At 42.0% G+C, this 23,742-nt stretch overlaps 1 protein-coding gene across 2 annotated transcripts in view; it reads left to right on the forward strand.

Annotated features, from left to right (window-relative positions):
- Positions 1-9,300, forward strand: part of LOC147426466 (uncharacterized) — a 33,024-nt gene extending 23,724 nt beyond the window's left edge. For both annotated transcript variants that reach the window (XM_086498597.1, XM_086498596.1), the window contains one exon: positions 9,071-9,300. In XM_086498597.1, the coding sequence (XP_086354723.1) occupies positions 9,071-9,127 (57 nt within the window). In that variant the 3' untranslated portion in view covers positions 9,128-9,300. The remainder of the gene's footprint in view (positions 1-9,070) is intronic.
- Positions 9,301-23,742: the final 14,442 nt, after the last annotated feature.

Genomic DNA, 23,742 nt, shown 5'->3' on the forward strand with positions numbered 1-23,742 from the left:
AACTAAAAGCAAGCCCAGCGTAGCCAAAAGCTGCCGCAAGGAGATCTCCACGCTAAAAGCAAAAGCTGCTGCCGTAGAACAGTCGCCGCAATTTTTGGCGCGATTTTCGGGATCTGCCCCTACTGCCTTTAGGGTTAGGGTTAGGATTTAGGGTTAGGTTAGGGCAGAATTAGGGTTTGGCAGAAATTAGGGTTAGGGTTTTTGGTAGCATTTAGGGTTTTTGCAGATTAGGATTTTTGGCCATTAGGATTAGGGTTTCGGCAATACAGCCATGTCATCTGAGCCCTAATAATCGGGCAGCCACGTCATCACTTTGTGACATACCCCCCTCTTCAAAGCATTGTAATCGCCCTCGATTACGCTTGCAAAACAGACAGAGGCCATAAACCGTCTTAGCACACTGGCTGTTAGTACCTACGCACTAGGAACACACATCTAGCACATGTACCAATCGACAGGCACATCACACGACATCACAGGACATCACCCGACATTACATGACATCACATGACATTCAACATTCATCCGGATCTTAGACCATGATTTATCGGCAGTGTAGCTAGCAATCACATCTAGATCCAGTCGGGACCTCATCGATGTCCGATTGATTAACCCGTATTGCAACCATGTCTATTCGAGATCAAGTAGACCAAAATGCTGCAGTCATTTCGTCTATCAGTTCCTGCACTTAAAAAGAAGTCAAGAACAAATCAGTATCATATTCAGGAATTCCATTTCATAAAGTCATACAACAGAATACTGTCAGCTCTCAGTATCCCTGAAGCTCAAAGAGACATCAGTGACTCTAGTATTAAAATTGAGGCATCTGTTGACATAGGAGCGGAGCGACTCCCCTCTTGTGCATCCCATTGCACCAGATCTCCGGCCAAGCTGAATTCTGGGCTCCATTTGGAGTAGACTATGCTAAACCAAAAGCCTCGAGGTAAAGTTTCACAATGTGAGGAGTATCTGCTAGGTCCTCCTCCTCCATCCACTTCGCATCCAATGTAGGATAGTTCTTGAACTTAACCAAGAACCGCCTTCGGACTTTACCTTTATTCTTCGTATCCTTATGTGCCAAAATCTGTTCAGGAACAAGGATCTCTTCGTTTTTTTCCACTTCGGGTTGTTCATCAGGCTCCCCATCATCAAGCACATCACCTTTAAAAGGTTTCAAGAGACTCACATGAAATGCATTGTGAATCCTCGAAGTGTCAGGCAGTTTCAGTTGAAAGGAGACATCATTTATCTTTTCACAGATCTGGAAAGGTCCGTAGTATCGCATACTAAGCTTTGGAAAAAGCCTCTCCTTTCCTTTTTTCTTTCTCAGGCGTGCCTCCTCAAAACGTAAGAGCACCCAATCATCCTCCTTCAATTTCAAGTCGCGACGATGGCGATCCGTTGCCTTTTTCTGTCGTTCTTGAGATTTCTTCAAAGCCTCACGAACCTTGGCAAAAGCCGTATCTAAGTCTCGTGTATATTCATCTGCTTCAAAAATCTTATCTTTCGTGCTTAGGAAGGGTGGAACCTTCGTAGCACCTTCAACAATCTCAAATGGCGCCTTCCCTGTTGAAGAGTGTATCGTGTTATTATAGGCAAATTCCACCAAAGGTAGGTACTTGTCCCATTGAGTCTTCTGATTCGAGATATAAGACTTCAATAAATCTAGAACCACTGAATTGGCAATCTCAGATTGCCCGTCAGTTTGCGGGTGGAACGATGACGAGAATTGCAACCGTGTGCCAATGTTCTCCCAAATTGCCTTCCAAAACAAACTCGTAAATTTGGGGTCCCTGTCGGAGACAATCGTCTCAGGCATGCGATGTAATGTGAAGATGTGGGCCACAAACAGTCTCGCTAAGTGATCCGGCTTGACTATTTTCTTTACTGGAATGAAATGAGCCTGCTTGCTAAATGTGTCAATAACAGTCCAGATACCATAGTGACCACTTTGTGTTCTCGGGAGATCAAAAATGAAATCCATTGCAATACTTTTCCAGGGCGGGTGGGTATGGTAAAAAGGCTGTAACAATCCTTGTGCTTTTTGCCTGTCAAACTTGACCTTCTCGCATACCAAGCAATTGTGCACAAACTCGTCCACATTCTTCTTGAGTCTCGGCCAAAGACGTATCTCCCTACCCCTTTCAAGGTGGTAGCAATGCCGGGGTGACCCATAAAAGGCGGACAATGGCATTCGGTTAGAACCTTTTCCCTCAATGGTTGTGTAACGCACAACATGGTTTTCCTCATCTAGTAGCCATCTGGAATGGAATAGTTCGCTACTATCTACCCTTTGTGTATTCAAGTGAATACATCTGCAAAATCTGTAACAGACTTGGACACTCCAAGTCAAGAATCTACTGCGACAGCACCAAATGACCACTTCAAAACAGTTCACAGTTCACAATTTATTCGACTCTAGCCCGCGGGCGGAGTTTCGTGCCTAGAGATATTGGCCCCAAAGACTGGCGCCCCTTTCTGTATTTCTTTTTGTATTAATCTGTGTTCAAAGTACAAGAGTGCGGGCAGGCGCTCACACTCAGACTCTGCGTCCAAATGCTCTGCAGAGTAGGAGCCCAAATCACGTATTTATTTGTTTACAAGGGATGCCAAAAGCAGAGCCCCAAAAGCTTAAAATAAAGCAAAGGTTCTTTTCTCTCTCTTTCTTGGGCTTTTCTCATAATCAAGCAATCTCTCACTTTTAATAAAATAAAAGCAAGCCCAACGTAGCCAAAAGCTGCCACAAGGAGATCTCCACGCAAAAAGCAAAAGCTGCTGCCATAGAACAGCCTCTGCAATTTCCGGCGTGATTTTCGGGATCTGCCCTTGCTGCCTTTAGGGTTAGGTAGGGCAGAATTAGGGTTTGGCAGAAATTAGGGTTAGGGTTTTTGGCAGCATTTAGGGTTTTTGCAGATTAGGGTTTCTGGCCATTAGGGTTAGTGTTTTAGCAGTACAGCCATGTCATCCAAGCCCTAATAATCGGGCAGCCACGTCATCACTTTGTGAGACTCTGCACGACTCTCTTTGGCTAGTTTCCGTATTCTCTTGAACGTCAAGATAGAATTCGAGCTCGGTGGAGCGGGTTCCTTCTTCGATTATTCTTTCTTCGAAGATGCTTGTTCTTGCCGTTGCTTCCGAACAGGGCAGTCGGTCTTCATGTGTCCTTTCTCACCACAGTAGAAACACCTTCCTTGCTCTTTGAAGGTCTGTACTTGGTTGGGCGTGAGATACTTGAGTTGTTTTCCGGTATCCTCTGGCTTCTTAGGCTGATCCGTGTCCTTAGGGGGACGCTTTTTGCCTTGTTTGCCATGGTCATCGTAGAGTGCTCTTTGCCTTGCATGATACGTGTTGTGTTCCATTTGTCTGGGGGTACCAGTGAAATGTAGATCCTCGGAAATGATTGTCGACTCCTTCATCCGCTGGTGGGGATCATGGGGATACATCTGTCAAAGTCGACGATGCGGAAGCGCAGAGACCAAGGAGAGTGAGCACGGACGAGAGAGAGAGAGAGAGAGAGAGAGAGAGAGAGAGAGAGAGAGAGAGAGAGAGAGAGAGAGAGAGAGAGAGAGAGAGAGAGAGAGAGAGAGAGAGAGAGAGAGAGAGAAACTGTTGACGTGTCAAGTTACCGAAGAAAGGATTCAACCTTCAGATCCCGATCGAGGGGCCTAAACCCCAAGTAAAGAAGCAGAAGCACCAGAAGAAGTTTTACCAACTTGCAAAGTCTTGCCAAGTGGCCTATTTTTAAAGAAGAGTTCCCACCAACTTATGGGACCTCGTCTAAGTGACCTAAATCCCTTTAAATAAAGCGGGAACACACACACACACACACACACACACACACACACACACACACACACACACACACACACACACTTAATTGCTTCGCGAAAAAGGTGACGAGGTCCACCTTTTTCTCTCTCTGTACAGATGTCCACAATTTACGTTGATGACATGGCAAGCTGTACGGACTTCCGCGTTTTACGTTGGACAGTTGGCGTGGTAGTTGTACGGAATTCCCGGTTTTGCGTTGGTAGCTTTTTGGCGCTAGAGCTTTTGGACCAGTTGCTTTTGAGTTTGATGCTTTTCATTGGCCAAGGGCCTTTAAATATGTACAGAGGACTCAGTCCCTGGTACTTTTCCGGGTGAAGGTGCAGAGCGTGAGTATCGGCATTGTATTGAGTTCAAGCAATATAAAGAAATACCGAAAGGGGCGCCAAGGTTTGGGGCCTGTGCTCTCTCTGGGTGGGACTCTGCCACTCCTTGTCGCGTGTGTCGCGCACTCTCTATCTCTTTGAGTTCAGTTGTTATTTGAAGTGCTTAAAGTTGTTCAGTCTGTTCTTTCTCCGTTGGCACGTGGTGCCTATCCCCTTATTACAATGGTATCAGAGCTTCAAGCGCGTGCTTTTTTAAAAGCATACCGCTCCTACCAAAGAGCAGTCAGAGCAAGATGGCGCTTCCAAAGTTCACTGGAGGAATTTTCTTATAAAAGAATCTTGCCCCGAGTCACTTCCACCCTTCATAGCGCATCGGGTGCACGCCTGTCTTCATCGCTCTGTCTTACAGGGCATAAGCCATAAAGATCACTTGCAAGAGAAGGATCAAGGATTTTTCAAGCCGTCGTTTTTTATTTGAGAGGCAGTGCCATGCAGTGGTGGATATCTATAGCTACCAAACCGTACACTCCAAGGACTTCGCAAGCTTTCAAGAAAAGTTTTGCCCAAAGTTACATGCTTTCTGACATCTTTCTTCGGAGTGCAGCTTCTTGCAGAGTGGGGTATCATGAAATGCTTGCACACGAAACCCTAGCAGATTACAACTTTAAATGTTTCGACATCTCTCAGTAGGTGTCTCTTCTCGAGCTGATAACCTTGAAGGCCTAATGTGATTGGTATATCTTGGGACTACCGTCACCGCCACAGGAACACTGTCTGTTAAGGCCTGTTTCGACTCTTCGAGAGCTTATGGACCATGCTACGGTCGGCTACAATCTTATGGAAGAAATCTAACCCTAATTTTGGTGTAGGTTTCAGGGTGGAAAACTAGTTGTTTTTTTTCGAGCTCGACTAATGTCGAGATTGCTTTCAAAGTTTGAGTTCTGTTTGATAACTTGTTTGGTGATCCTGTTTGGAATTTGTTTGAAATGGATGGTATCTGTTTTGAACCTGTCTTGGTGGCGGTTTGAATTGTTTGACTCTAGTTTAATACTGGTTTCAATGATTGGTGATTTTACTCTCGGGAGGAGTAGTGAGAAATGATGTTTGAAACTGCTTGCTCATACTCATGGCCCGGACCCTAGTGGTTATTTGCAGGGGCCGTGGCTGCCACCACGTGTGCCATGCGGATCTCATCTGTTAATTCTTTATCCTTGTTATCTCTATCAAGCTTGCCTTTGCCTTTGTCCTCTTGTGAGCTCTTGCATTTGCCTTTGGCTTCACATTCTCGAGACAAACAAAGCGTCTTCTCGCATTTATAACTACGGCTCTCGGGCCTCACGGGTACCGAGGCAGCTAATTGAGCGGCGTCCTTGTCAAGCTTGCCTTTGTGTTTGCCCTTGCTCAACGCTCAAACCTTCTCCTTGAAGACGGAGAATGCTTCCACCTCCACGAAAGAGCTCAGAGCTTCACAATCTAGCCTTTCCTTCATGATTTGAAAGCATGATGGCCTGGGCAACATCTAGTACTCCTTGGGAAAATCCAAAGCAAGTAATTGAGAACCTGGAAATGCACTATTCATAGCAAAATGTTGATTTTGATTCATCTTTGCCATCTTTTGTAGACACGATGGGAACAACCGCTTCGCCACAATCTTGGCTCATTTCGTGTGTCTACAAGGTCCTATGCCATTACAGCATATATCGTGGGCTTCACCTTACCGGGATGGCGTCTGAAAGTTGCCCACCGAAATGCCTTAACTGGAAACAGCATCTGAAAACACTTTCAAAACAGGCAACAACGGCGTTGCAAGCCCTCACGTAGCTGCCTCTCGAAACACAGTTCAGCAATTGCACCCTTTGGTGGCTTCTTTGAACCTGTGTTTCAGAACGCTGATGGAGCATACAGCAGACAGCGCTTCAAAACGCTATATAGCGATGAGCTTCCCAACCTGTAGCCTTTCAAGGCGCTGCTCTGCAACGAGCTCCCCCACCCTCTGCGGTTTAAAACACCAGTGAGACGAGCCTTCCTTGCGCTGCAGGTGGAACCACTTCCTGCCACTGCGTTTAAAAGCACCAAGCAACGAGAGGGACTCACCTCTAGAGCCCGGGTAATAGGTTTCAAAACGCCGACCTGGAGGCTCAAAAACGCTGCCAATCGACAGCTGCTTCTTCGTTTCCTCTTTTCTGAATGCACTTCTCCTCCCTAGATCAACGAGCCTTGGGCTCTGATACCATGTCAAAGTTGACGATGCGGAAGCGTAGAGCAATATGAGAGAGAGAGAGAGAGAGAGAGAGAGAGAGAGAGAGAGAGAGAGAGAGAGAGAGAGAGAGAGAGAGAGATGAAATGAAATGAAATGAAATGAATTGTTATATTAACATCTTCAAAAGGCCATAGTGACCTATGAGACCAGAAAGTTACAAGGTGGTGGATCTGATACAAAGTCAGAGTAACAAAATAACAACAGTACAAAACAAAGATATATACTATGGGATCCTAGACTGGTCGATGTGAACTAAGCAAAAATGGGCGGCTTGCTGGGATAGCTGAATCAAAGGAGATCTAGCATGGGTCGTTGGCGGATCTCATCAATCTCCTCCATGGTTAGTGGTCTGACCGGGTGTCGTTTATGCCTGGCTAGAGTGCTCCGAATCTTCTGACGTAGCCTCCGTCGATGCTGTGTAGTCCTCCGCAGTCGTGTGCGCCTGGATTTCCCTAGTTCAGTCGCTCGGTCGATCAGCGTGCCTTTGGTGTGAGACGAGGGGGAGCTTTGCTGTGGGGGTGGCTCTTGCGGCTGTCCCGTGTCTGCTCTGAAGAAGTCAGTGATCCGTCTTTGAGACTGGCTAGCCTTGCCACTCATCAGGCTATCTCTGTGTCTTCGCAGCTCGAGCAAGAACAAACCTAGGCATCTTTGATCCTCGTATCCCATGACTCTTGAGAGTGGTCCAAAACCCTCTCTGAACAAGCAATGGAGGCGGCCTCGTATCTCGTAGTAGGCGGGGCAGCGGCATGTATAATGCAACTCTGTCTCAGGCTCCATGTCACACAAGGGGCATATCCTGGCCTCTGCTGGCATTCTGCTGTATCTCCCAGTCTCAATCCGCAGCTGGTGAGAAGATGTGCGTAACTGGCCAATAGCACGTCGTATCCCATGAGACAAGTGGGTGTCCATGTATCTGGGTCTCGTCACAAAACCATCCTCCGTAAGCTGGAGAAGGTGGTCTCTGTAGAAAGCCATCTTCGTGCCCAGTTCCTGTGCTGGCTGTATCCATGTCCTCCTGGTGTCTAGCTGGGTTAGGTCTTGGCGGATGAGCTTGGTGATCTTTGACTGTGTAAGAGTGAGAGGTGGTGCATCCAATGAGTACTGGAATGGTGGCAGCCTGTCTATGCTGACCCCATGCGCCTGAAACCATGATGCATCTCTCCATACCAGCACGTTGTATCTCCTTGCATGGCTAACTGTCGAGAGGACTCAAGTGCAATGCGAGCATATTTGTCTCTAGGAAGTTCCTATGTGCGGTTTATGAAGGAGACTGATCTGGTGAGCGCCTCCACCACTAGTGGGGGGGGCCGCTAGCTCTGCTCGGATAATGGCCCGTGGTACTGATGCCTTGGCTCTAATGAGCCACGAGATCATAGAGACGAGAGGTTTCTCCATGTTCCCCCATCCATCTATGCAACCCGGCCTCCTGTGGTGATCCAATGAAGGTCCCCATATCTCAGCTCCATAGAGCAATGCTGAAGCCACCAAAGTGTCAAAGAGCCAGAGCTTCGTCCGGGGCTCCTGAAACTGAACCTGCGAACACATCTTCTCCAATCTACCCAATGCTGCGTGGGCTCTAGTCAGTCTGGTCTCTGCTGCTCTTCTGAGTGAGAATGCAGGTCCGCTAAAAACCACTCCAAGGTAAGTGTAAGCATCTGTGTACTCCACAGTCTCCTGGCCGTATGTGAATGTAGGTGCTGACCGCCTGATCCACTGTGGGGTGGTATTGAACACCATAACCTTGGTTTTACCAAGGTTGACAGACAAACCACTTTCGTGTATGCAAAGCATCCAATTGACGTTGCATTCCCTCTGGAGATTCGGAGATCAACACTATATCATCAGCATATAACAAAAGTGGAATCCATGTCCGTGCTAACTGTGCACCTCTATCACCGTCGCTCTCAATGTAGTCAGAAACCTCATCCACATACATACCGAAAAGAGTAGGAGAGAGCGGGCAGCCCTGCTTCACCCCAATAGTGGAGTGAACCGGTGTAGAAAGTCCCTCAGGGGTGCGTACATGCCCTACTACTGATCTGTACAATGCCATGATCCCCCAAATGAGCTCTGTGGGTACTCCCATTTCCTGTAATCTGCGCATCAATCTAGCTTTGGGTACTGTGTCAAAAGCTTTGCGGAAGTCCACAAAGCTACAATAGATCCGTCTCCCATGAGATCTGCCCTCCTCCATGATGGCTCTGAGTGTCAAGATATGGTCAAGAGTAGAGAAGCCTCTCCTGAACCTTGCCTAGAGAGAGAGAGAGAGAGAGAGAGAGAGAGAGAGAGAGAGAGAGAGAGTGTGCTGGACCAACCAACTGGGCAATGAATTAGTGATTATAGAATGGGGGACTAGGTGTTCCTTATATACTAGCTTTTGGCCCTTAAGTGCCCCCCTTCAGCCGCAAGTTCAGCGAATTGCCCTACCCAGAACTTTGACAACGAAGTAAAATAAATATTGGGATCACATTGGGCCCGCTACTCTGAATCAAGTCGCGGGGGTTGCCAGAAGGTATCTTTTTCTTGTTTCCAATGCCGTTCCTTCTGTTCTCAGAGCTGTACTTGTGAGGAAGATAGTCTTTTGATGACAATGAAGGTGTGAAAATAGCTTTCAATCGCATTGATCTCACTGTGTTTCCTTGTTTCATTTTGACAGCTACAAGTCGAGTACGACTATCCGACAGATCCAAAGTACTTCGACTACTGCAACTAAATCCCAATCCCAAGCATAAGGGGTGGCCCTGCTGACATACTTCATTCATACAATTGTACAGTTCCTTTCCTTCAATGGAGCCATTGCCGCTACATTGATTCGTATCTTCTTTTTATGTAAATACTCCTTTCTTTTTATTTATATACTATCCAATCATGGCAATTCTTTGAGAAGTGTCAAGGTCACGGAAGTGGCTAATACGGTTGTTGTGGATGTGCTGCAATTGAATCACTGTTTGAGTACTACATTCTGTGAATGGTTGGCATTGCTTTGATTTCAGTATTTGTCAGTCATTGGCCGGCATTCAATGCTTGGGACTGGAAGCTATGGTCAATGCATGTATCTGTGCTTTTGCATGTGCGGCTGTTGCTAGTGCCCTTCAAATAAGCGAAGAACTGAGGAAATCATGCATGCTTGTGCGTGCACAGGCGTGGCGTTATTCAAATTTGATATTCAAGGGCTCTAAATCTAAACAAGAGAGAGCACCTAAGATAAGGGAGAGAACAAGGGATGCAACCTTGATGCAAATGAGCTTGTCAAGGAAACAGCTTAAATTTAGGCTATTGTCTGGAGGGGATAATTGAGATCAAAGTTTAAAGCCCTGTCGCATGTAGTAGGGAGGGGCTTGGAAAAGTAGAGTGGTGGTTCATCTATCTTCAATTGTCAAGAAATTGCTGTAAAGGTGAGGCAGCTCATGATCACTGGATGCATCGTCGTGAATTCATTTTTTTTTCCATGGTCATTTTGAGAGAGGAGGTGACACATTAAGCTTTTAATCTTAGGGTTTTTTTTACTATGAGGAGGTAATGGAGACATGAGAAGATGGGTTTTGAGGCCAAGGCGGGTGCTTACAGTTTTCTCTTTGCAAATCAGTTATCTACTTGTGATTATTCATGACAGCGGTCATGGCCTTAGAGAAAAGTCTAGACAATGTTAAACATGCTAAGGGAACACTATCAAGGTCGGCTTTAATTGACCCATTCACTGAAGCTAACACCTCAAGAGAGCCCTTAATAATTAAGGCAAAAGAAGAGTCGAACTTTGGGATGGAGATCTATAAAGGTACACTCCGAGTTGTGGATTCGATGTGAGGTGATGAAAAGTTGAATGTCTTAGTTCAACTAAAAGCATGAAGAACTGAGCTATAAGCCCATGGGGTCATGCAGATTGCAAATGGGGGAAGTCACTAATTCTATTGAACACATCTATGTAAACAAACTTCATAATGGGGTAAGGGTGAAAATTGGGACTACGAAAAGGGAGTAAACCTAATCAGTTTCATACGAACTCCAAAGTGCGGTGATAAAGGGAACTATATTGGCCATCATAATCCATTTACTCATATAGTACCTTATGCTCGTAGTATGTTTCATCAGTGTTCACGACGATGCATCCAGTGCAAATGGCAACTTGGGAGATCATGCATCATTGCTAATATGCATAGAGGCAGTTGACCTATTTTCAGGTGATAAAACTACTTAGTCCCCCCCATCCACAATAAAGTTTCTATGAAATTATCTAAAGTAAAGCTCGTATATTAAATATGATTCTTCTTAATATAATCTATTCAACAATTAAAGAATCAAAGAATCTTTGTTTCCCCTCTCCAACTAAAGAATCTTCCTTTAGCACAGAAGAACTAAGCCCATCACCTCTAACCCCTCTCTTGGTCAACATACTTAATTAACAAGGATTTGAATCTTTATCTCTGTTGAATTTTCTCCAAACACTTGCTAACCATGTTGGACACCCTCCTCTCTCTCTCTCTCTCTCTCTCTCTCTCTCACACACACACACACACACACACACACACACACACGCACGCACGCACGCACGCACACACACACGTGTATATATATGTATATGTAGATATATATGAATGCAAATATTGCCGAGTCCAAACTTTGTACTTTCTTTTATTAATTTGGAAATATATAGTTGGTAATTGGGACCATGAGCTTCTAGATTGGAAGTGTCTATTACCTAGATGTGATTTCCAGTCCCATTTTACTCCCAAGTCTAAATCAAATCCTCATTTTCAAACCTTGGTTAAGGTATAACATCCAATTTTTCTAAAAACTCTTTAAATTTTGGATAATGAATGGTACATCATTGTCTCTGAACACTGTGTACTCTCTCTCTCTCTCTCTCTCTCTCTCTCTCTCTCTCGTTTGATTCTCGTCTCTCGTGGAATGCTTGTTTGGAGTGCCATTTTCTTATGGTGAAAGCTCTACGCAACAATTTAAGTCTCTCGTGACGGTTTTGTGATTTTTTTGCCTCAAGATTTTAACATAAAAAGTGCATTTGAGTCATAGGGGTATTGGGGCATCAAGGCTAATCTTCTAGGTGCATTCTAAACCGAAACTAACAAGGTCAAACCTACCTTGTAGATAATAATCGTTTAAAAAAAAACAAGTGATCGAAAAGTGGATTTGAGACCCTAAGCATGTGCATTTAGACTCTGTTTTATATATACGACACGTTTAGTGTAGTTTGGAGCTTGGTAGCTCAATGAAGTGTCATAATTTGCTTGTCGACGTCTAGCTTTCATTGTCTGACATACAACTAAGTGTTGTATTTGAGTAAATAGGGATTGAGTGTGTTTTCCAAATGACAGCCTTTTGTAGTCTCCATGCACTATTCAGACTCTGTTTTATATATACGACAAGTTTGGTGCAATTTGGAGCTTGGTAGCTCAGTGAAGTGTCATAATTTGCTTGTCAACGTCTAGCTTAAATTGTCTGACATACAACTAAGTGTTGTATTTGAGTAAATAGGAATTGAGTGTGTTTTCCAAATGATAGCCTTTCGTAGTCTCCATGCACTAGTCCTGTCAGCTACACCTCACAGATTGACAATTATGTACATGGTTCTCGCTATGTTTGCAATAAGATAGAGTGAGGCTAGACAATCCACCAAACCTTTGGTGCTGTTGTCCGGGATAAAGTGACTTAAACTAAGAAGAACCTCAATGCTTGGATATCATTTTTTGTCACTTTCTTTAGGTTTACTTGGAGAAAAACATCATTTTTTAGAAACCACATAGTTGAGGAGTGTTATCTTCAGTTGTGTAGAGGTGTCTTGGGCGTAGTTGTACTTATCGATGATCTTTTAAGCATATATTAAGTTGTTTTTTTGAGTGGTTGATGAGCTAAACTATGCGAGAGTTTGAAAGTTGATAATTCATAAAAAACAAGAAAAAAACAGTGTTTATGGACACTTTTTACTATCTGTGTTGTGTAGTAGATTAAGTAGTCATCGTGGATTTCCAATCCATCTCCCTCTTTAAGGGATTATCTATGAGTCTTCTCTAGATATTTAGAGTTTCACTGAACTTCTAGGTAAGTTCAAAGGACCACTAAACATTGTTAAAAACTGATTTTAAAGGAGCTGTAAGAGCACTATGGTAAGCTAAAATTAGCATTGGATTTCAAAGGTTTGCAAAATAAAAATAAAAATTTATAATCTTCTATATAACGTATGCATGCAAATCTCAAATTTCTTTTGAACAAAAGTACTTGAAATATATTGGTAAAAACTTGATTGGCTTCAAATTTTCAAAAAAGTGCAATTTAATATCACTAGATAATAAATTTTGTTTTTTGTTATCTAAAGCTAAAATTGAGATTTGGGTCAACGATCGTCTTGACAAGGTGAAGTATAAGAAGTTTCGTGAAGGCTCAAAATGTTTTGAGTTTATTTGATTCGAAGATTGATGCCAAATCCACGTCCATTTCTGATCAATTGATAAGTGGAGGTAAGTACAAAAAATTTGATCCAAATTTGTTGAAACTTGTTGACAGGCCTTAAAATACTTTGTACTAATTGTGGGAATCATCAAAAGTTGAAAATCTTGCAAATATGGATACATAGATAATAATCACACTTATTATCTCTAACTACAAAATTGTAAAATTTTCATTAATTGAGTATACTATATGTTAGGCCATAGTGTATTGAGCTTATGTTTCAAATTTGATGTTATTTGGAGCTACCGAGCGTCAATTGTACAAAAACTAGAGCAGGGTGTCAACTATAGAAAGTGTCAACCAAGGAGGACCCCCTATACACTATCGTAGATACTTACTCTAACTCGACCTGAGACACGTCTTCCTTTTCCACTCATTCGGGTGCTAGAACTTTGTTGTGATTTTAAGCATATCTTAACCTTCTATGAAACCAATACTCATTGGGCTGAAATTTATCTAGATCCTAATGAGGAGTACTTGGTTTGAGTTGATGAACATAGTGTTGAGTTTGAAGAGGAGGTTAGAGCCAAAAAGCAAGATATTTTCTACATGGATTAAAATGGAATGCAATACTTGAAGATTGTGAATCTTGACACTATGAATAAATGGGGGCTGGAAGTTGATAAATTGATCCCATATATGACCACCAAGAAGGGACCGCCGATACTTGAGTTGGATGATTATGACCAGGTAGACACTAAGCCTTTAAAGTGTATCCCTACAATTAGGAGTCTATTGTTGGGAGGAAAAAAATTCTAGAGACTTGTTGTGGACAGCTCATGCCAAGCCATAACACTAACACCTGTCAAGATCATGTATATACTCAAGATTAGGGAGAAAAGATCAACAAATCTTCCTGTATACCTCTTTCAAACCATACCTCTAAGATTGATTACGAACTTGATAACATTGGCTAGGAGATCTCTTAGTGCTTGTTCAAAAATGGGAATCAAACATAGCATGGTAGCACAAATATATAGCTTTAAATAAAAACAAGGAGAATCTGTGAGAAATTGTGTGAGTAGAATGAGACAATACATTGATAGATTCCTAGAGTTAGAAATTCCAGCCAAGAAGAGACTCGTCTTACTATTTCTTGAAGGTCTACTCAATAAAGAGTTGCATGCTATGATTTATAACAAAAAACACTAAAACTTCAAAGCATGCATTCTTTATGCAATAGACTTAGGAGACAACTGTGAAATCTTCAACGAAGAAAGCACTGTGAGAGACACTCAAAGTGAGAGGACTACATCTACTATGCCAACACAAGTAGAACCGACTATGGAACCTCCTCTAAATTTTGCAGAGAACATACTCAAGCGGATGAATGGCATGATGAGCAACATGCAAAGAATGCCAATGAGAGGGCCACGACAATGTCCACCGCAAGAAAAATTCATGGGACCATCCAGGCCACCTAAATGGTGTGCTATCAAGGACAAATGGACAAACCATGAGACAAACAAGTGTTACTAATAACCAAAGTATGACTATAATGTTCCATTTGTACCAATGCAACTGCAGAGACACAATATGTATATATTCACTTAACATAACAAAACAACCCATGGGTATGAAAATACTCCAACTTGTACTAGGTTAGCAACCTCCACTACCAAGAAGCAATGCAATATAGTTAAGTTTATGCATCCTAAGGGACAAGTGGATGAGCAAGCTACACCATTACAATGAAGCTAGTTCATCTACCGTGGTAGTGGAGGAAGATTGGTACAATCAACCACAACCTTTCATGGCGAGTTTATCAAGCACCTCCAAAAGCAACACCTAGGTACTTCATTGAAAACCAAGGGGCTAGGCCACCCATGATGAAACCTATCCCTAAATTGAGAATGGAAAATTGTCATATTGTGGATTAGATGATCATTTTCTCTGAATACTTGATAAAAGACACCAAGACAATTGAGGCTTATTATATGCCATGCGACAAGAAAGCGAGTCATTATCTTGAGGATTGTTCCAAGAAACCATCAAATAAAGGAAAAACGATAATAAATATAACATCTTGCCAGTTAACTCTTATGATAGCGAATCAACAATTCTGATCAAAGTAGTTACAAGGACACAAGCCAAAAGCATAAACATAACAGTGTAAAGTCAAAACCATAGTACTAGACATTGGGGCTAGCACTGCTATAACCACCAAAGCTGGATGGGAAGCTTGGGGTAGACCAACAATAAAGCAATCAAGAACGAAACTACAACTGATAGATGGCCACATTGACCAACCAATCGAATCATTGGAAAATGTGATAGTAAAAAATTGCAAGATCGACTACCGACATACTTTTGCCATTGTAGATTTGGAAAGAAACTAAACTTTGAAATCATTTTCGGATGACCTTTGATGAATCCAAGATTAAAAAATGACTACTTGTATTTGAAACAAGTAGGATCAGGTAGAAGGCTAAACCTGAAAGATCATTCTTACAAGTATGTCTTAAAAACATCAATTTAAGAATTTGATTTTGAAACCTCAACTGAAACTAAATTGCCATCATGGACAAACAAAGACACTCATATTTGGATGTGTAGAGATTTAGAGAATGGGAGTTTAAAGCGAGAAGTGTGTATCTGATATTGAGATATATATGCTGCAGACTACGTACCATAACCTTCCCTTGACATCATTTTGAGCCATTTGAATGGACTCAAAATAATAGCGCCATGGACATTTGTGTTAATGAGTCCACACAAACATATTTTGCGATGACGAGGGATATAAAACTATTCCTATCCAAATGGTAACCATTGTGCAACTCGATGATCATCAAGTTTTCTCTAACCATTGCTATGATACTATGGATGCGCTAGAAGAGGAAACTCAATGATCATCAAGTTTTCTCTGACCATTACTATGATACTATGGATGAGCTAGAAGAGGAAAGTATTATAACAAAAGAATCCTTCAAGAAAGAGCACATAAGAGCCAAGTTTTTGCTACAAGGAGGAGCAGAAAGATACTTTGATTTTTTCAATCAACATTGTAGATGAAAAGATAGATATAGAAAGAGACAAGAAACTAAAATGTTGAGAAACAAGTCTATGCCAAAGTTTAAAGGAAAAACATAGTTTCTGATGGTGGTTAATGTTGATGATGTATTAAGGATAGTAATGATAGGTAGATACCTCATCTTAGAGAGAGAGAGAGAGAGAGAGAGAGAGAGAGAGAGAGAGAGAGAGAGAGAGAGAGAGAGAGAGAGAGAAACTTGAGCTGACAATATAAAACAAGACAAAAAACACAAAAGGAAAACAATCAAAGAAAAGATAATCGACCATGACAAAAGTGGATAGGAGAATTGAATATCAAGAGTAAGACGGATCATGAAAGAGGGATGGATCACCAAAATAGAGTAAAAAAGTGACAAGGTAGTGAGGATATGAGTGTTCCATCCCACTATAAGAAGTGCACCCTGCATGATAGATGGATCATTGTGGAGCAACCCATGCAATAGCCTAATGAATTGATTTTTTTTTTAATGAAGGATTGAAGAATGCAAAGAAGATTGACCTAGCAAAATCACAGCAAGAGCCAAAACCTGCTTATATTGTAAGTGATTTCTCACATGAAGAAGAGATTCTTGTCAAAACTTTAAAGAAATATAGGGATGTCTTTGCATTTTCATACAAAGATCTCAAGGGGATGAATTTTGTCATTTGGTAACATACAATACTAATGAAAGATGACGCCAAGCCAAGTAGACAAACACCCTACACTTACAATGAGACCTTTGTTTAAGAATATCGAAGAGTAGATCGAAAAGCTCAAGGAAGGTGAGTTCATCTTTGAAATTAAATACACAGATTGGGTATTCCCAATTGAGGTAGTACTTAAGAAAAATGAGAAACTAAGGGTGTGTATTAACCTCAAAAAGATGAATGCAGGAACCATAAGAGACAACTATCCTCTTCCTAGCATCGATCATGTTCTAGAAAGAGTGACTCGAAAAGAAGCCTACAACTTTCTAGATGGATTCTCAAGCTATAACCAACTGGCCACCATTGATCTAAAAGACCAACATAAAAGGGAGTTTGCTATGGAGTGGGACATATTTGCATACAGAGTCATGAATTTTGGGTTGGCACATGCTCCATCAACAGTCCAAAGAGTGGGACACATCTGCATACACAGTCATGCCTTTTGGCACATGCTCCAATAACATTCCAAAGACTCACAAGTCATGCTTTCAAGGAGTATGTACTTGACTTATTAGAAGTTTACATGGATGACTTGTGCATACACTCAGGCAAATGAATAGACCACTTTGAGCATACCAAGAAAGTCTTTGAGAATTTCCACCTATATGCGCAAAATTCTTGGAGATATAGTCTCCAAATATGGGTTTGCGACATATATGGATATAGCGGAGGTCATTATGGAAATGCTTAAACCAACCAATGTCAAGAAAGTTCAAGCTTTCATGGGATATTGTGAATATTATCGGAGATTCATCTTCATGCCGTTGTGATTTTTATACCCATGTATGGCTTGATAAAAAAATATGTTTGGGTTGAAGAATACGAAGAGTTTTTAAATTTTTTAAAAACAAGTTTTATCTTGACCCTCAATCTTGAAAACTCTTGATTGAAATAAAGTTTTTCCTATGCATGTTGATGCTTCTAATTTTGCTATTAATAGCACAAGCATGAGATGGAACCATGGATTTTTCTCTCTCTTATGCTAGTAGGTAATTAAATACAACTAAAAAAAATTACACCACAACAAAAAGACAAGGCCTAAAAATGTCAAAAAGCTTAGACATTACTTATTGGCAAATAAGTTTGTGTTCTTTGTGGATCACCAGACATTACTCTATCTAAATAAACCACGTAATATTGACATAATAGTAAGACGGTTCATCATCTTATTGGGATTTGATGTTATAGTGGTTGTCAAGAAGGGTACGACACACCAAAGGGCTGACCAGTTATCAAGGATCACCTTAGGGGAACCTTCCAATGGAGTTGATAATGATTTTTCTGATGCTTTTTTGTTCTCCATAGAGATAATACCAATATGGTTGGAGGACCTGGTTACTTTTATAAAGATAACATAAGTAGATTTCTGCCACTTACTACTAACCCATCTACTAACTTAACCATATATACACTTATTCTTTAATACAAACAGAATAAGAAGCTACAACAGGATAAAATTGTTGTGCGCTCCACCCAACAACAAGTCTCTCTCTCTCTCTCTCTCTCTCTCTCTCTCTCTCTCTCTCTCTCTCTCTCTCTCTCTCTCTCTCTCTTGCACCTGCACACGCTTCCCGTGGCACCTTCAACTGGTATCAGAGCAAGGTTTGTGCTTGCCGTTTTTGCGTCCGCGTGCGCCTGCAATTTCAAAAGTGCAAACAGGTTTTTCGATTTCGGAATTCGGCAAATTCAACGTTACGAGAGCGTTTCCAGTAAGTGTCCTGAAGTGTTACCCCCCTTTCGGAGCTGTTCGTGCAGTCGAAAGCTTCATTCGAGCTACACTTCGGGAGTTGTATTTTTCAACTCCACTTTTGCTACAGCTACAGGTACAGGTATAGGACACATGTGCAGGTTGTTCAGAGACTATTTTGGGATTGTATATAGCCATTTTATGGCTATTATGTGCTATTGAGATGGTGTTTATGGGCTGATTAGGAGCACATTTTGGCATCGACATTGACTCGGGTTTTTCAGGTATCCATCTCCTCACAGGTTCTTGCATACATATAGGAAATCCAGATTTCTTACAGGTTGTAGTGTCTTGCATCACAGATTTTAGTGGGAGTACTGGATGCACATATGTATTGTTTTGGCACTTTTGATAGTGCTTAAGCTCTTTTGAGAGCGTTTTTACTCCCTGCAGGGATTTGTTTACTGCTTGCACATTTTGTTTGGTGCCTGTTTGAGCACGTATACTGCACCTTGCAGTATTGTTGACAATGGATGTATGTTGAGTTGTGGAAACTGCCATATGTACCTTTTGTGGAGCCAATTTGGCTTGTTTCTGGCAGTCTTGACCGTTTTTGAGACTCGGTTCGGAGGCCCTTTCTGAGATTGGGCTGGTTTCTTGTCTGCATAACCTTTTGTGAGGGTCGATAGCGTGAGGTTTTCTTGAGCTGGGGGATTCTTGAATGTTGAGATCCTTTCGCTGAGACAAGTTTCTGGAGTACCCCTTTTTTGTGGCCTCACCATAGGACATGTATAGAGAGAGCTAGGTGCATTTGACACCATGTTGGCATTCTTGGGTCAGCTTTTGACTTTTTATACACAGTTAGTGCTTGATTCACATGTCTTATGCTCTGAGAGCATTATTTTTGATGCGTTACCAATCTCGTGAGAAAGATTTGGATTGAGATTCTGTCAGTTTTTTTGGGGAAACACTGTCGAGTTTTTCCCAGAATTACCAGTGTTTATCGCCATATTGTCTTTAGCTTGCAACCAGTCATCTAGCGGTGAAAGGATATTTACAATATCCAAAAATTTGATGGGACAAATTTTGCTATCTAGAAAGAGCAGATTCAAGATGTTCTCATACAAAAAGGCCAGCTGGATCCTGTCATGGAGCGCCCAAAGGGCAAGTATACAGATGTTGAGTGGGAGAGACTTGATGCTAAGGCCAAATCTACCCTCCATTTGCATTTGGACGAATCTGTGTACTTTACTATAATTGGAGAAAGGACTGCTAGAGATGTATGGGATAAGTTGCGTTCCAGTTATGAGAACAAAAGTGCCACTAATAAGGTTTCCTTGGTGAAGAAGCTATTTGACCTTCGTATGAAGGAAGAGGGCACTATTTCTACTCACATTAATGAGCTCAATATCATTTTTATTTAGTTGACCACTCAAGGTTTGGTCTTCGATGAGGAAATCAAATGTATCTTCTTGCTATGCAGTTTACCCTCGTCTTGGGATACGTTCTGTACTGCAATTAGAACCTCAACACTTGGTACTGGTCTTGTGTACAATGACGTCCTTGGGAGTCTGTTTACCAAGGAGATTCGTAGGAAATCTCTCGAAGGCAAGAAGGATGGTGATGCGTATGTTGCTAGTGATAGACAGAGGGGTCGCACTCAAAGTCGTGCCAAAAGCAAGGAACGTGGGGGCTCACGCAGTAAGTCTTAGGGTTCTATGCGTATTGTTGAGTGCTATCACTGCCATAAAAAAGGGCATGTGAAGAAGGATTGCAGGAAATGACAGCAAAGCAAGAAGGATAAGCAATCCGGTGACACTTCTAAGTCTGATGATTCAAACAAGGGCAAATCAAAGTTACAGGAGATCAATGTGCTAGAGTCTTCAAATGCTTTTATTGTAGAGACTCTTCCAGCGATTGTTATGCCACTTACCTCTGACGTATTGGTCTTCATAGCATATCTACATGTCGAGGCTCTTGTTACAGAAGATGCGCAGTATGCACATAATTGGATAGTAGATTCTTTCCATGTGACACCACATAGACAATGGTTCTCTACTTATTCTCACTCTTGTGACAAAGTGAGACTTGGTGATGCTTATGAACTAGACATTGAGGGTGTCAGAAACATCAAATTGCATCTAAGGAATGGCATGCACTTTACTTTATGTAATGTCAAACATGTGTCCAAGTTGACTAAAAGCTTGTTTTTTGTTGGTCAGCTTGATGGTTTGGGCTATAACACCACATTTGGAAATTGTTCGTGGATAGTACACAAAGGTAATCTTGTTGTACTCAGAGGTCAGAAGCATGGTACCTTGTATTCCATGCACTGTTAGATGTTGGTCATGATTACATATCTATAGTCGAGTTGCCATCTACTGAGTTGTGGCATTGCCGGCTAGGTCATATTAGCCAAAAAGGAATGAGAACTCTGACTCGTTTTGGCTACTTACATGTCTTGTCTTATGTTGACTTTCCTATTTGTGAACACTGTATCTATGGAAAACAGACTAGGTCTGTCCACTTACCATTGGGTCAAAAGTGAGCTGAGCCTCTAGATTTAGTACATAGTGATGTTTGTGGTCCTATGTCAACCAAATCTCTAGGGGGGGGGGGGGGCAGCTATTTTGTGACATTCATAGATGACTCTACTCAAAAGGTGTGGGAATATCCTTTGAAACATAAGGATCAAGTTCTTCCCGTGTTCCAAAAATTCTTGGCACTCGTTGAGAATCAGTCTGGCAAGAAACTCAAAAGGTTGCGAAATGACAACAGTGGAGAGTATGTCTCCAAGGAGTTTTACAATTTCTGTGCTAAAAAGGGGATTAAAAGGCAGTTTACTCTACCATACACACCAGCTCAAAATGGAGTTGCTAAGCGCATGAATCGTACGATTCAGGAAAGAGTCACAGCCATGATTTCTATGGCAAATCTCACACAAGGCTTTTGGGGAGAAGCCGTCTTGACTGTAGTGCACATTATAAATTGTTCGCCTAGTACGCCATTGAATTATGAGATTCCAAAAGAGCTATGGTCTAAACGTAAGCCCCACTATGACCATTTATGTGTTTTTGGTTGTGAAGCTTATGCTCACGTGCCTAAGCAATTTTGACAGAAGTTAGAGCCAAAGTCACACAAATGTATTTTCATTGGATATGGTGCAGATGGAGAGATGGGATATCGTCTCTGGCACCAGAAATCTCGTCAAGTCATCCATAGGTTAGATGTGATCTTCAATGAGTCAAAGATGCATAAACAACCTATCAAGGAAATAGAGGTTCGGAGAGTCACTTTTAAGGATGTTGCCTCAGAGATAGTGAAATCAACTCAACAGGCTAGTGATGTACCTTCCACTAGCAATGCTCCAGAGGGAGCGGATATAGCAATGGTCAAGGAGTGAGACGGTCTACTAGAGTCTCTCGTCCACATGTGCATTTCGAGCTAGGTCTTGATTACATCATGTTGATCGATTGCGGTGAGCCAAGCTGCTACCAAGAAGCCATGATGACGGATGATGTGGTGAAGTGGGAGTAGGCTATGGAATTTGAGTATAACTCGATTCTGGCTAATGATACTTGGGACTTGGTAGAAATACCAAACAATGCAAAAGCTTTACCTTGCAAATGGGTTTACAAGAAGAAATTTACCTCAAGTTATCCAAATCCAAAGTACAAGGCTAGACTTGTAGCCAAAGGGTTCAAACAACAAAAGGGAGTCGATTTTGATGAAATCTTCTCACCTATGGTCAAGATGACAACACTTAGAACCATACTTGGTATTGTAGCAATTGAGGACATGGAACTTGTCCAAATAGATGTGAAGACAACATTTCTTCACGGGGATCTTGATGAGGATGTTTACATGCAGCAAAGCCTGAAGGGTTTGTTCAGGAGTGAGGAGCTAGTATGTAAGCTCAAAAAGGCACTTTATGGCTTAAAGCAGGGTTCAAGGCAGTGGTATCATAAATTTGATGCATGTATGAGGTCTCAAGGGTATAAAAGGAGCGAAGAGGATCACTGCTTGTACACAAGAAGTCTAGATGATGGCTCGATGATCATTCGAGTTCTATATGTTGATGACATGCTTATAGCTGGGAAATCCATTGCGGAGATTGCCAACTTAAAGAAAATACTTAGCAACAATTTTGCAATGAAAGATTTGGGGAATGCTACACACTTTCTTGGCATGCGAATCAAAAGAGATCGCAAACGTTGTATTCTTGAGTTATCTCAGGAAACATACATTTAGAAAGTTTTGCAGTGTTTCAATATGCAGGGGAGGAAAGCATTGAGTACCCCAATGCAGGCATTCTTGAAACTCAGCAAGGAAGATGCACCGAAATCTCATGCTGAGCGAGCAGAAATGGCTAAGGTACCATATTCTTTGGCAGTGGGCAGTCTCATGTATGCTATGGTGGCCATAAGACCATACATTGCTTTTGCAGTGGGAGTGGTGAGTCGATATATGGCAAATCCTGGCAGCAAGCATTGGGAAGCAGTGAAGCACATTCTCAGGTACCTCAAAGGTATGGTCGGCAGGTGTTTACGCTTCGAGAACAGTGATGCATCCATCATGGGTTATGCGGCTGCAGACTATGCAGGTTGTGTCGACAATAGGAGATCGACATTTAGCTATGTCTTCATCTTTGCTAGAGCAGCAATATCTTGGAGGTCATGTCTTCAAGATTGTACGTCATCTTCCACTACGGAAACAGAGTACATTGCATTGTCGGATGCAAGTAAAGAGGCTGTGTGGTTATCTCATGTGGTCAGAAATCTTGGCATTGATGAGACTCCAGTGATATATTGTAATAGTTAGAGTGCTCTTGCATTGGCAAGGAATCCCGTGTTTCACTGCAAATCGAAACACATTGAAGTCAGGTATCATCTCGTGAGAGATTCTTGGCCAAAAAGCTCATTGATTAGGTCAAGGTATACACTGATGACAACCCCGCAGATTCTTTGACAAAAGGCTTAGCTTTGGAGCGGTTTAAACATTGCAGTGAGTTGATGGGTATAGGTTGAAGCCACTAAATTGCTTCATGGTTGCACATACCAAGTCTCTTGGGCTGCGTTGGCGTTCAAGCGAGAGTTTGTTGGGATTCAGGCCAACTAGCTGGACATCCCACTTACTACTAACGCATCTACTAACTTAATCATATATACACTTATTCTTTAATACAAACAGAATAAGGAGTTACCAACAGGATAACGTTGCTGTGTGCTCCATCCAAGAGCAGGTCTCTCTCTCTCTCTACTCTCGCACTTGCACTTGCACACGCTTCCCGCAGGACGTTCAATATCTAGATACCTCTTCCTATAACACCAAAAATAATTGAGAAGTGGGTTGTGTATCATCTATTAGTAGGGAGATTGTACCAAAAAGATGGAATCCTACTCTTGGCGTAAGCCTAAAAGAACAATCCAATTACATACAACACTGATTGGAATCCACTC

Source organism: Adiantum capillus-veneris, chromosome 24, assembly GCF_014529385.1.
Source record: "Adiantum capillus-veneris isolate H3 chromosome 24, ASM1452938v2, whole genome shotgun sequence".
In the NCBI taxonomy this organism is placed as follows: Eukaryota; Viridiplantae; Streptophyta; class Polypodiopsida; order Polypodiales; family Pteridaceae; genus Adiantum; species Adiantum capillus-veneris.